At 35.0% G+C, this 12898-nt stretch overlaps 1 protein-coding gene across 1 annotated transcript in view; it reads left to right on the top strand.

The window, feature by feature from the left end:
* The window catches only part of PSMD14 (proteasome 26S subunit, non-ATPase 14), a 48562-nt gene that overhangs the window by 14897 nt on the left and 20767 nt on the right, over nucleotides 1–12898 (top strand). Inside the window, exons 4-7 of the mRNA XM_062611063.1 lie at nucleotides 8217–8288; nucleotides 8604–8723; nucleotides 9716–9786; nucleotides 10749–10899. Of these exons, the coding sequence (XP_062467047.1) occupies nucleotides 8217–8288; nucleotides 8604–8723; nucleotides 9716–9786; nucleotides 10749–10899 (414 nt within the window). The remainder of the gene's footprint in view (nucleotides 1–8216; nucleotides 8289–8603; nucleotides 8724–9715; nucleotides 9787–10748; nucleotides 10900–12898) is intronic.

Genomic DNA, 12898 nt, shown 5'->3' with positions numbered 1-12898 from the left:
AGGGACCTTTAAAGATCATGTAGTCCAGCTTATCCTTATGCTTGATAATAAGGAATATTCATTGCAGTGATGCAGCATACCTTCCCATGCTTTTTTGTTTGTCTTGAATTTGTCTGGAGTAAAGACAGAAAAAGCACTAGATCTAGGGAAGATTACACTTAAGAGGCCATTTCATGCAAGAGTTGTTGGGAACAGTGCAAAAAGTCTGATTACTGCAAATTATATCAAGGTGATATGTATATAAACAATTTTGTATCATGAATGCATGTTAATATTGGTTAATAAATACTGATTTCTAATAGAAAATAGACTAAGTAGAATAACTTTCTGTAAAATACATTGTGGTAAAATTAAGCTTATCGGACCTCAAAATAAATTCAGCTAGCATCATTTGGTGCCAATTCCTGGTAAACACATATTTTTCTTAGTAAACTTTAAGCCTCAGTCTACAAGAACATTTCAATGGTAGTATTGGAAAACATGAATTTTCTGTAAAACACCTCTTAGTTTTTTGACAATTTTTGGCAGTTGTAATAGGCTTTGCTCATCTATCCTACAGGTAGATGTGAAATCCTGCATGCACCCATGTTGGTGGATGACTATACCTCTTCCATGAAACTTCACAAGAGATTACTGATAGATGGATAAATTAGAAATATAACCTAAAACTTCAGTGACATTCTTTCTTTAACTAAAACTCTGGTGAGTTTCTCTGTGGAGATTCCTAGTGAACTAGAGATTATTTTTGTTTGAAGTTTTGCTTAATTAAAAAAAAAACCAACCAAACAAAAACCCCATAGAAACAAACCCTCCAAACAAACAGAAAAAGTAAGCAGTAGAGTTTTGGCTCTGCACTGAAGAGGTGTTTGCAAACTGGTGATCCCAACCCATTTAACCAACTGCTCAAAACTGGGTTGTTTTTTTTGGTTTTGCTTTTTTTTTAAAGGAGGGGAGATGGGAAACCTTATATATTCCAAGTCCATCTGTATTGCTGTTTATAGAGTTCTGTTGTAAACATGAACCTGGATACAGATTTTTTAGGAAATAGGATTTTGTAAAACTTACTGGAGCTTTTTTTTTTTCTTCTTCTTTTATTCTTTTCTAGTCTAGCCTGTTAAAGTTGGGTTTGGTGTTTTTTTGGTGGGTTCTTCCCCTCCCCCCCCCCCCCCCCCCCAGGTACTTGTAATTTAAAGTACCAGTTGGTGCCATAATATTTCCCTAGTATCCCCACTCCATTCTGGAGTCTGAGACTGTCTATGAGACTAAACATATTTCTACAATTTTTATTTCATCTGACATATGGTGTAACAAGACAATGTGATCCTTTCAGAAGTCTAGGCTGTTTGTTGAGACTTATGGTATTTTGTGGTCTGTTATGTATGCTTGATTATAATTGGTATAAAAATGGGCCTAAACATACAAACTGTTTAGACATAATGCTAGCTTCAAAATATAATCCTGTTGATGTGGAATTAACTATAAAGTTCTGTGTGTACTAGCTTGGAAACTGCAATAAAATTTCCCGTTGCTAGTAATTAGTGTGTGATTCACAGTGCAAAGTAATATATTTTTCCCTTTTTATGAACTCTTACAATTTTTTTTTAAATTTTTTAAATGAACTGGATAATTTTCTGTGTCATGACTGATCACGTTAACTTCCTGTACTGTTGAAAATACAATACGTGGCTTCTGGTGTTTGTCATGACAATGTTGCTAGAACCATTGAGATCTGTGAATGTGGCTTAACTCCCTTTGCTGCTTCCACTGATGGAATATGTACAAATTGGTATTTTCTGTATTGTCTCAATACAGGGAAAAATTGCTCCACAGTCAGTTTGGTTTAGATTTTTAGGCTTAGTGATGTGTAAAAAGCATTATGCTCATCTAAGACATTCTTTATTCTTTATGTCAGTGTAACATCATGTTATGCTACTTACTGACAAAGGGCAAGTAGAGATGAACAGTGGTACCCTGGTGAACTTTTAAGGTCTTTTTGTTATCACTGCTTTGTCTGAGTTTGTCCTCTCTGCAGGTAGCACTTTGTAATGCTTGGGGTTTCCCCCCCCCCTTCCCTCCCCCCTCCCCATACTAAACTATACGCTCACTGTTGGATTTACCTCCATGAAATGGTAGTTGTAAGCTCTAAGTGTCTGATCTTTGTATGCATCCTTTAATATGATAAATTATTATTTCACAATGATTGTTGTTGCGTTTATACCCCAGTTGCTATTTCCAGTCCTCCACCTCCCCACCCCCCCATACTTACATGATAAAAGTTATTATTACCTGAAATACTTGTCTTGAAGGAGGTAAAGAAAGGAAGTAAAGAAAAAGGGGGGGAGGGTGAATACTTTCTTAGAAGTAATGCAATTTTTTGTAGGTTTCCGTTTTCTATTAGTTAATCTTTCTCAATAGTCTTTAGATGTAACAGCTGAAAATATGTACTGAAAGGGTTAAGTCGGCATGAAAGAATTCATTTCCACTTTAATGACCTAGCCTTGCTGGGTTAGGACGATGGGGAACATGCTTCTGACTTGTACTCCTATTGCCAATTAACACCTCCTATAACAGGTTGCCTCAGCTAGTCATTGAAGCAGAGGCAGTAGAAATAGTTTACATGCAGCTTGTTTTTCACACTAGTTGTTTAATACTCACAAAATTAAACTATTAAAAGGTTCTTTCTTGCCTTACTGGGAAAGAAATAAACACTATAGCAGTCGCTGTTCGCTTGTGTGTTCTATGTTCACATTTGAATTGTTCCAGTTGCAAAAAATAAAGTAGTAATGATTGTAGCAGTTCTTATATTTTAATCAGAAATGGTTTTTTTTGCAATAAAGTTTAGATTTGCTCTACAGCACCTAAGTTCACTGCCTTTTTTTTTTTTTAGTACAATTACCCTTGCAAAACTGTGTTTATTTGTTGAAATAGCTATGATGTATTTCAAAAATCGTCTTTTGCACTATTAGTGTGACACCAGAGCAGTGTTTAAGATCCACTTAAACAGTAGAAAGCGTATCCATTTGTGGAATATTTCTCAGTTCCTTGTGTAATTAATCAAGTCCACTTTCTGTACCTATTTGAATAAATGTGGAATAGTACAAATAAAGAGCAGTGCTCTAAAATGACACTTTAGTTCACATTTAATCAGCAGGTATTTTAATAACATAATAAAATTGGCTAAATAATTGATACCAGTTCACACTAAGAGAAAGGTGGAGTAATATACCTAAAAGTGTTAACAAATTTGCTAAAAGGCCTGAGTAGCTAACACTTCAAGGCGTTAGTTTTTATCCTGTTAGAATGGCAAATGCCTTTAACACTTCGTCAACAAGGGCTGCCCAAGTAAAGGGCTGCTTTTTATATTGGATCATCTCCCTAACTGAAACAAAAATAGTATCATGCATAATTTAATATTACAATGTAATCTTCTGTTCATATCTTGAACATGATTAGTTTTCCATTACAAGTCTTACTGATAAAATGTAAGGGGAAGAAAAGTATTTTAATAGTGGTAACTTAATTTTACCAATTATTATTAAAATTAGGATTCTGCCACTGTAAACAAAAAGCAAAACCAGAATTTGTTTGGGGTTTAAGAGATGGCTGGCCACCAGGCAGCTCATTTCCCTGACTGACAGCATGTATAGTTGATTCAGAAAAACATCCATTTTCAGTAAGTAACATAGTAACATTATTATTTGAGAACAGGTTTTGAATTTTATTAATCTCTGTATCCAGTTTATGTAGGAAAGCTTGGAGAAAATAATAATTCCTTGTAGTTTTCAGATTGCATTTTTCTCCAGTTCCCTGGAGAAAAAGCTGCGGGCAGGCATAAGGAAGGCAATATTTGCTGTTCTGCAGTGGGATGGACAGACTTACAGAACTCTGTGCAGTGGGAGAGCTGTCTGACCTTTAAATACCGCAGTGTAACCAAAAATACAAGCATATCTCTTGCATTGCAGATACAAATGTTTTCTTGTTTGGTTTTCTGACACCAGTTAATTTAATTTGGTGCTCTGCTTCATAAGGATGGTGGTTCTTTGTTAAAGTTGGCAGGCAGCGAAGTTTATAAACAGTGATAACAGCACATGCTGTGGAGGGTCAGTGTAAAATACTTTGCCTCCATGTAGAGATTAGCTAATAAAATCTTTCTTCCTCTTTGCTTCATGAAAAAAATACATAAACTTCTGTGGAAGACTAGCAGAAACAGGCCAAAGAAATCTCAAAACATGTAACCCATTGCTAGCTCCCACATACTGTGCAGCTAGCATGCAGGAGCTGCAACTGTCACTTCAAGACTCTGTTGGTTTATCAGCCATTTATGGAAAAGGAAGTGGTCAGAGATTGAAGTAAAGCAGTTACAGTTTCCTAAAGTCTGTTTTTCAAGTGGCATTTTCTAAAGCCAAGTGAACTACTTGGAAGACCCAAGTTCTATTCTGTTTTAACTGTTAAAAGTTTTAGGTTAAGAATTTGAACTTTGGGGTTATAATTTTTTGTAGAAAGACAAATATATGCTTATAGTATTTTATGTGCCAGTTAATGTTTGGTAGAAAAAGAATGTTAAACTAGATCTGGTTTATATGTCGATTCTTGATAGTTTTTGACATATGGATCCTTTCCTCCTCAAAATTCTTGAACTGGTTCTTCAGAACAATATCAGAACAATTTCAGAACTCTGAGCACCTCGTTCTAATTTATATTCAAACAAAGGAAGGAATATTAACATGAGAATTAATACACATAATTGGTACAGTGCTGTTAATTATAATTAATCTGGAGAACAGAGCAGACTGAAAGGATATAGCGAGGTCTTCACAAAAGAAGTATCTGTGACCAAAAAATTACTTAGTATGTGCTGTATTTTGTAAGACTGAGAATGAATAAACCTACATTATTTTTGCATTGTATGCTACCATTAGCTAAATTTTAAGATTTCAGGTAATTGTCTGGTTATGTAAGTGTGGAAGCTAATCTTTATTTTTGCTATCATTCATGTGCTTACAACAGAACAGTGAAGTTTGCAGTTAATATTTCCTAACACTATGTATTTAAGTTCACATCTAATGAGCAGAATCATTCTCAGTGAATACTACGGTTTAAAAAACAAACAAACAAAACTCCACAACTAAGCAAGTTGATTCGTACCAATGAAGCATTCCTTTATGAATTAGCAGTGTTGCCTGTTCTGAAAATGAATTGTTGACTATGGATGCTGGCAGGAGAACTTTAAGTTTTGAAAGAAGAACCTACTCTTCTCATCAAATGCCTGAAGTATTGATAAGTTTATTGAGGAAAAAAAAACATAGTAACAATCAGAAAATTATTTGGGCGTTTGAAACTTTGTCAGGCAAACAATTTAGTGTACTATTCCCTCTTCAGGACCATCACCAAGGTAAATGAGCATTTGAAAGCTCCAAGGAGTATAGAAATAATGAAAGAAGGAAAGATTAGGAATGAGTACAGTAGGATAACACCCTGCTTCAGTTCTTACCTTTGCTTAAAAAGGAAGGTAATTTAATTGCCTTGTTACAGAAACAAAATGTACTAATATTTGTGTCCTCCCTATCAGTGTTGAATCTACTGACTGATTTTTAAATAGGTTTTAAAATGGGCAAAGTTATGAAGGATGAACTCTTACAAGCTGTGAACACAGTTGTCTGCATACAGGACAAAGATGAAATTAATGCCTTGGCTGGAGGAAGGGTGTCAGTGTGATCTTCATCTTAACAGATGTTAAAGATCCTGTACAGGAGAGCCTGCTTAAGAGGCACAGTTTGTAGAATAAACTTTAGTTCAAGCTCCTAGTTTTTGAGAAGCTAGTCTCAATCAAATGTCATCATTAGCTTTTCAGAAATCACACAACTACTTACACTAGTTTTGGGGAGATCTTTTTTCCTTTTTTAATGCTGTTTGAAAAAAAGGAAAACAAAAAAAAAGTGCTTTAATAGGATGCCTACTTACAATGGAATGTTAAAATCTTGGACAAATGTAGACTATGCATGGTGATCACAGTGTAGATATTATGGTTCTTCCTAAAGCAGACTGTTACTGGTTTTGTACTTTTACCCTCACTTCAGACTCTCTCTGGTCTAGAGCTGGTAGAAAATGGGAAGAAAGCTTTATGGGTGGAAAAAGGGGGTTGTTTTCAAACTAGGATGTTGGTTTTTTTTTATTAAAACGCAACTTACGTGTCCTTTATTCTTAGCAGTGATCAAATAGAAATATGAGTCTTTGTGCTTTTCCAAGTATTAAAGCTTCTAAGTGAAAAGATAATTTAGAATAGACTTAAAGCAGGGGAGATATAGTTAAGAAAGTGAACCTACATGTTTATGGAGGAAACTCCATAGTAATAGTGTGAGAAAATGATTCGGTGTTTGAAACTTTGTCAGTCAAACAATTTGTAGTAAATCTGGAATAAGCGGTTCAGGTGCCTTGTGCACCTGAGATGTTTTGAAGAGCTGTTCCTAGAGTAGTTCTTCATTGTTAAATGTTATAGGAACACTTCTCCACTGGAACATCTCACTGTTGGGCTACGGCTAGTCAGGGAAATAGCCAGTGGAGTGGTGGAATTGATTAAAAATGGACCTTTGGCAAGGATGTTATAGAAAGTGAAAAGTTAAACCTGATGGAAAATTGATGATGGAAAGGCCGAAGTCACAAGAATTAGCAGTGAGTAGTAGGAAGTAAGGAAAAGCAAATAGCACAAGGTGGTGATCCGTGGTATCAAAGTTGGAAATGAAGGTTTGAAGGTATTAGAAAGCAGTTGTGGTTGACACAGATCCATGCATTTATGTGAGTTTCAAAATACAAAGATAGGATTTAAATTTATAAAGATTGAATCTGGAGCGAATAGAGAAGGAATTAATTGACATGGGGAGGGGGGAAATAAAAACAGCTGAATTTTGTTACTGTCTTTAAAGCATTCTGAAAACTAGATGATGTTTTTCTGTATGTTTAAAAGTGAAAGTATGCAGAAAGAACAATTGCTATACAAATTTAATATGCTGATTGCTTGCATTCCTGGGGTTATCTTCTGGAGGTGATAGCTTGTGTTGATTGCTATTTCTGTTTGATGTTGTGTGGATGCATGTTGCACCAAATTTTTCCACTTGAAATGAAAAATCAAGAATTTACTCAAAACTTTTTTCCCAAATTTTGCTTATGCCTGTGTAATCAAAGTTCTAAATCTTAAAATATTTCTGAAAAGACATTTTTTCCTCTTTGATCTTAAGGTGGAGTATCTTTCTACCATATTTCATAGTTGTTTTGTTGCCCTTCTAAGTTTACATCATTTAGTACAGAAGTAACCTTTTGTCCTTTCAATGGAAATTTGTTGTATACAACTTGGTAATAAAGTAATGAATGTACTGTTAATTGGCAGTAAGGAGGTATGCTTGTATGAAATTATGTAAGTAAGAGCAATATGTCTTGCTTCTCGAGAAAGGGACGTTTAAATTGCTGCCTCCTGTGTTTTTCATTTTCAACAGTACACAGAACCTGTTTCAACCAATCATTCACACCTGGGACAGTTGTGCTAATTTTTGAATAACTACTTGTAAGGCAAAGAGCAAAGTATTTTGTTCACAGCTTTTCCACCTAGGGATCGGAGGTCCATTTTTTCTCTCACTGTACCAGTGTATCTGCAAAGTACTCCCATAGCCTTTATCTGCAAGTCCTCCTTAGCTGCAAGCTGATGAAGCAAAGGGAAATTGCTGTTTGTGTTGGTGCCAGTTAATCATGCTAGCCCAGCAGCATTTACATTCACACCACTGTAAGAAACACATAGTTAATTGGAGAACTGGCCGTATTTTACAGCTGACGAAGGTTAGCATTGTGGCAAGGCTGAATAATGGAAACTTACCTGACTCTTAGCCTGTGTGCCTTGTAGCAGGTTTGTACCTAGTTGCCAGTTTATTTGATTATTTTGATAAGTTTGCTCTTTAGATTGGTATTGTTTTGTGTGGGGGGAAACAGGGAAGGATGACTAGGTGACTTGTATTACAAAATAGGTTAGTGAAGGAAGGTGCTGTGAAGAAGCGTTTGAGGCTTGGGTGTGCTTTTTTTTGGTTTTGTTTGCAAGAACTGTATCTAACACACAAAGTCACACTTATGTATGCATTTTCCTGTAAATTTTGTAATATGGAAAAACAAAAGAAAATTATTATAAACTGCAGAACAACAACGGTGTAGAAAATAATTATTTATTCCTTTCATAGGGGCCACCGACAGATGCTCCTGCAGTCGATACAGCGGAACAGGTTTATATCTCTTCGCTTGCACTGCTGAAAGTAAGTGTTCTGTGTGTACTGCATCTGTGTATACTGTTGGAGATAGGGCACCTGACACTTTTCCAAAGTTTATGGACTTGTGCTCCTTATGTGCTGGATAGACTAATTTTTAAAATAAATTAATGCTCTTTGGAACACTTAGTGAGAAACTGATTTTAATTACTTCTATTTTATTGGCCTTTTACTATTTTATAGTTCCTTACAGTTTCCAAAAGTGCTACAAGATGCAAATTATCAACAAAGGCTGAAAGAATTTTCCCAAGTCAAACTTGAACCTCCTGTTAAACGTGCAGTGTCATTTGGTCTTAATTCCAGATGTTGAAGCATGGCCGTGCTGGTGTCCCTATGGAAGTTATGGGTCTGATGCTCGGGGAATTTGTTGATGATTACACTGTGAGAGTGATTGATGTTTTTGCAATGCCACAGTCGGGAACGGTGAGTTCTTTGCTGCTAGACCTTGGTTATTTTGTTTGCTTCTGTGGTTTTTTTTCTGTATGGTGAATATTTTTTAGAAGCTTTTAGTGCTTTACCTCATTCATGCAATCTTAAAGTATAATGTACGAGGTATAATTCGAACATGTCTAATAGATTTAAGTGTTTCAGTAGAAAAAATAATTCAGAGGTGTTTTGTTTTGTTTTTTTTTTAGCAAACACTAGTACATAAGTGTGTGTAACGATATATGGAGATATTATATTTTTATGTATAAATATATTGGTGTAGCATCACTTATAAGATTTATAAGTTGATAACTTGAAGAACTCATACTGTGAGCCAAGGGAAGGATTCAGAATGTAAAAGGTTTGATTAGAAGTGTATCATGCCCTCAGTTGTGATGGTGCTATAGATAAATTTCAGACATGCTCTCTTTGAGAGATCTTAGAGTGATATGTTTCTTAAATAATATTTTTGTGATGTGAAAAGATTATTTATTTTAATTTTGAGTAAGATATTCATATTATAAAGATATTTTAGAGAGATCATGAACCAGTGGGTAAAATTGGAATTTATAATTGAAATTTTTAAGTTATTTTATCCTGGGTTTATTCTGTGCATGTGCATAGTACAACTAGAATCTACGAAAAACAGAATCTTGACTAAACCTGTAGAGATACCACAGGCCAGAGTCTGCAGAACAAAAAGAGAAGGAAAAGATGAAATCCTATGCCTATTTAATCATGTTTACTCATAGTAGAGATTACTTAAATAGTAATTCAAACTCCTTTCAGCATTTTAAAAATTACATTTAAATACATTTATAAAAATTGTATTTTACATTTAAGGGTGTTCTGTCAGGTAGTTTTAATGTAGATGGGTTGCCCGACATAGGCAGATGCTTATGAATGGTGTTTAAATTTGTGGAAAGGAAAAAGTTAAAAATATTGCTTTATGTAGAACTACTGTGGTTTTTGTTTGTCTTCTATATCAGGGTGTCAGTGTGGAGGCAGTTGATCCTGTATTTCAAGCAAAAATGTTGGATATGCTGAAACAGACAGGAAGGTAAGTAACCCTAAAGAGGGCTGACAGTTACTCCCTGCATGTTGTTTAGGAGGTACAGCTGGCTTCCCGCAACAGTAGTGATCTAGGGGCTATTAGAAATATTTAAAAAGAAATAATTGGCCCAGAAATCAGGTAAATAGCATAGCATGTAATTCAGTCCACTTCGTGTGTTTCGATTGTCAGGAGGCTGTTACTGATGTTAAACCTACAGCTTTGATTATTGCACAGAAAGATTAGAATGCTGCTCAGTTTAGTATAGACAGTTACTAGACCGTATCTGCTTACAAGATTGATTTTTTGATTTCTTTTAATTAAGATAAAGCCCATGAAGTTGTAACTTACTTATGAGCAATTTTAATGAAAAGGGGAAATAATTTTGTGAAAGATCATAGTATTTTAATAAATCTTTATTTCACTCCTGCCTCTCAACAGTTGTCGCCTGCTTGCTCAAATTCTTTAACTGTGGGAAAAACTTCAAAATTAATGTTAGCAAAAAGCTCAGCAGCTGAACAGAACAGTGCAAATTGCTTTTCGACTGAGTTCCTAGTTCTACTGCTGGTTTAATTGATATTTAATCCTTTCCCACTGTTGGTTCCCGTTGTCCATGTCTGAAATGGACTTTCTGCCGTGAAAATTCAACCCTCGACGCCAAGGAGTTAAAGAGTAGATATTTACTCAAGTGCTGAAAGGGTAAAAACTGGTTCAGGAAAGGTGTGGTAACAGGGTGAAAAACTGAAAGCATGATCTACCACTGTTAATGTGCATCCCTTAATGATAGCCCTCTTTTGTCGCATTTGTTCATGTTTTCACCATGCTATGGTGAGTAATTTAAATATTTCTAATCGTGTTTTTTTCACAGCTCATCCTAATTTATGCCCCGATACATTACTATTTCTTGTGTTGCGTGGTTTTGTTTTTAAGAATCTCGATGTCTTGTTTTGTGTTTTTTTTTTTTGTTTCAGACCTGAGATGGTAGTTGGTTGGTATCATAGTCACCCTGGCTTTGGCTGTTGGTTGTCTGGTGTAGATATCAATACTCAGCAGAGCTTTGAAGCCTTATCAGAAAGAGCTGTTGCTGTGGTGGTGGATCCCATTCAGAGTGTAAAAGGAAAGGTATAGTAGGCTTGCTGCCATTTATTTTTTTTTTATTTCTTTTTTTTTTTTAAAGGAACTTCAGGAAGATTTAATATAGAAGCGCTGCAAATATGTGCAAGGTCCTGATCTTTTTCTGAGGCCTTTAAGAAAAAAAATCTTATTGTAAATGAAAAGATAATTTTTAGTTTATTCTGCATCTTACATCAGTAGTCCTTAAATAGACTGGGCATCTTCAGTGTTGTCAGTACACATAGCCAGTCATAATCCTCCCTTAATATTTTGCTGTTCAGGTGTCATTCAACATGGATGCAACTGATAATCCAAGTATGCATTGTTTCAGGTATTACATTTCAGCCACAAAATCTAAGATCAATTACTAACAGATTGGAATAGGTTCAGCCCCTTATCATGGGCACTAAGAAGGCATTGATTTATAGGCATTGCATATGATGGCTTTTAGTATCATTTCTATTGCAAATGTTTTGCGAAATAAAACTTTACAGAAGACTTGGTTTCAAGCATTTGAGTTTTTGAGAAGTGTGCAGATGAATGATTAAGTATGTTAAATGATAATGAAAAGAGATTAACTTGCAAAGCATATTGGGTTATAGTTGTCCTTTGTTGAAATCTCTTTTGTTCTTGTTTAGTTCTCTTTTTATTTCTTTCTAGCCCCATATGCCATTTTCCTATTTCCTGCCTCATGACAGCAGGGAGCAGCTCTATTATCACCTTCACAGAGCTGTCTGCAAATGTGAGAGGCAATTCGATTTTGCTCAACCACAGGGAGAGTGGATTAGAAAAACTACAGAATGTACAGAAATTGGCTAGGTGGTTTACTGCTTTAAAATACTGCTGAGGTGTTTTGTTTGAGCATGCACCCATTGTATTGTAGAATAATTATTGAAATGCGTCATGGTATGTATGGATGATATTAATGTAAATTTATAAATATTTTAAAAGGAAGTGTTCATGTTCTGTAAAGCTGTAGTATCATGTTTCCTGTGAGACAGATCATATTAAAGCTACCAAACAATTTCACTAAGGGTTCCCTTTATTTCATAATAGAGTATTTGGAAGCTACAGTTGCATTTTCAGTTGGGATTTTTCTAATTCTGATTTTCATAGCAAAGTTGTTTATGTAACAGGAAATAAAAATTTAATAGCTTCTGGTTTTTTGGAAGCTATTAGACATCTGAATCAGTTTTGCTCCCTTTTAAATTGCATAATGAGTAGAAAAAAATGTAGGTAGTTTTGAGGGGGTTGGAGGGAGACCAAACAGTAGAATATTTAATTGCTCCTGACTTTTTCTATAACTTTTTTCCTTTTGCTTTTTCTTATTTTCCCACTCCAGTGGAAATGATGAAATAGGATTCTCTTTAGTTTGTCAAAATACAATTTTCAGGGCTACACTAATAATTAGTTCAGACCTAATAGCTATGAAATCCTTCAAGAAGAAAAGCTTCCCAGTAAGTCATACTACTGTTATACCACACTTGGACACTAAAGGACACTAAATGCTTTTTAGTTGTTTGTTTGGTTTTTTTTTTTCCTGCTACTGTTTGACACAGATGTCATCTTCGAGGGTCTTTGTTCTCTTCAAGTAAATAATCTTTTGTGTGTTTGTTTTGAATGCGAATAAATTTTTGTCCATCTAAACATTTCTCGATCATAGCTCTTATGTCATTGCTGACAGTACTTGAGACAACTGAAGTCTTGTAATGTTTGTTTTTCATACATGTCTAGCTGCTACAGTCAGATAAAATTATAGTCTCAGGTTTCACATTAAAAAAAAGAAAGTTTACATCTGTCATTTTTCTGGCAAGTGCATCCTTAAAAGCTTTGAAATAAAAGGAATCGCCAAATTATGAATTCCACTACTAATTAATTTCATGGTTTGGGGAGTGAGATTAGGCTATGGAATACGTATGATTTATGATCCTGATTGGCAAGATCACTGATATTAAAACCTATTTTGATTTTAAATGAACTGAGAGAACAGATACATTAGAGCACAAGG

This window comes from Pezoporus occidentalis, unplaced genomic scaffold (assembly GCF_034315485.1).
Source record: "Pezoporus occidentalis ecotype Australia unplaced genomic scaffold, CSIRO_AGI_Poc_V1 ctg150, whole genome shotgun sequence".
Taxonomy (NCBI): Eukaryota; Metazoa; Chordata; class Aves; order Psittaciformes; family Psittacidae; genus Pezoporus; species Pezoporus occidentalis.
The sequence above is the reverse complement of the archived record's forward strand: the minus strand, read 5'-3'. Positions and strand labels throughout refer to the sequence as shown.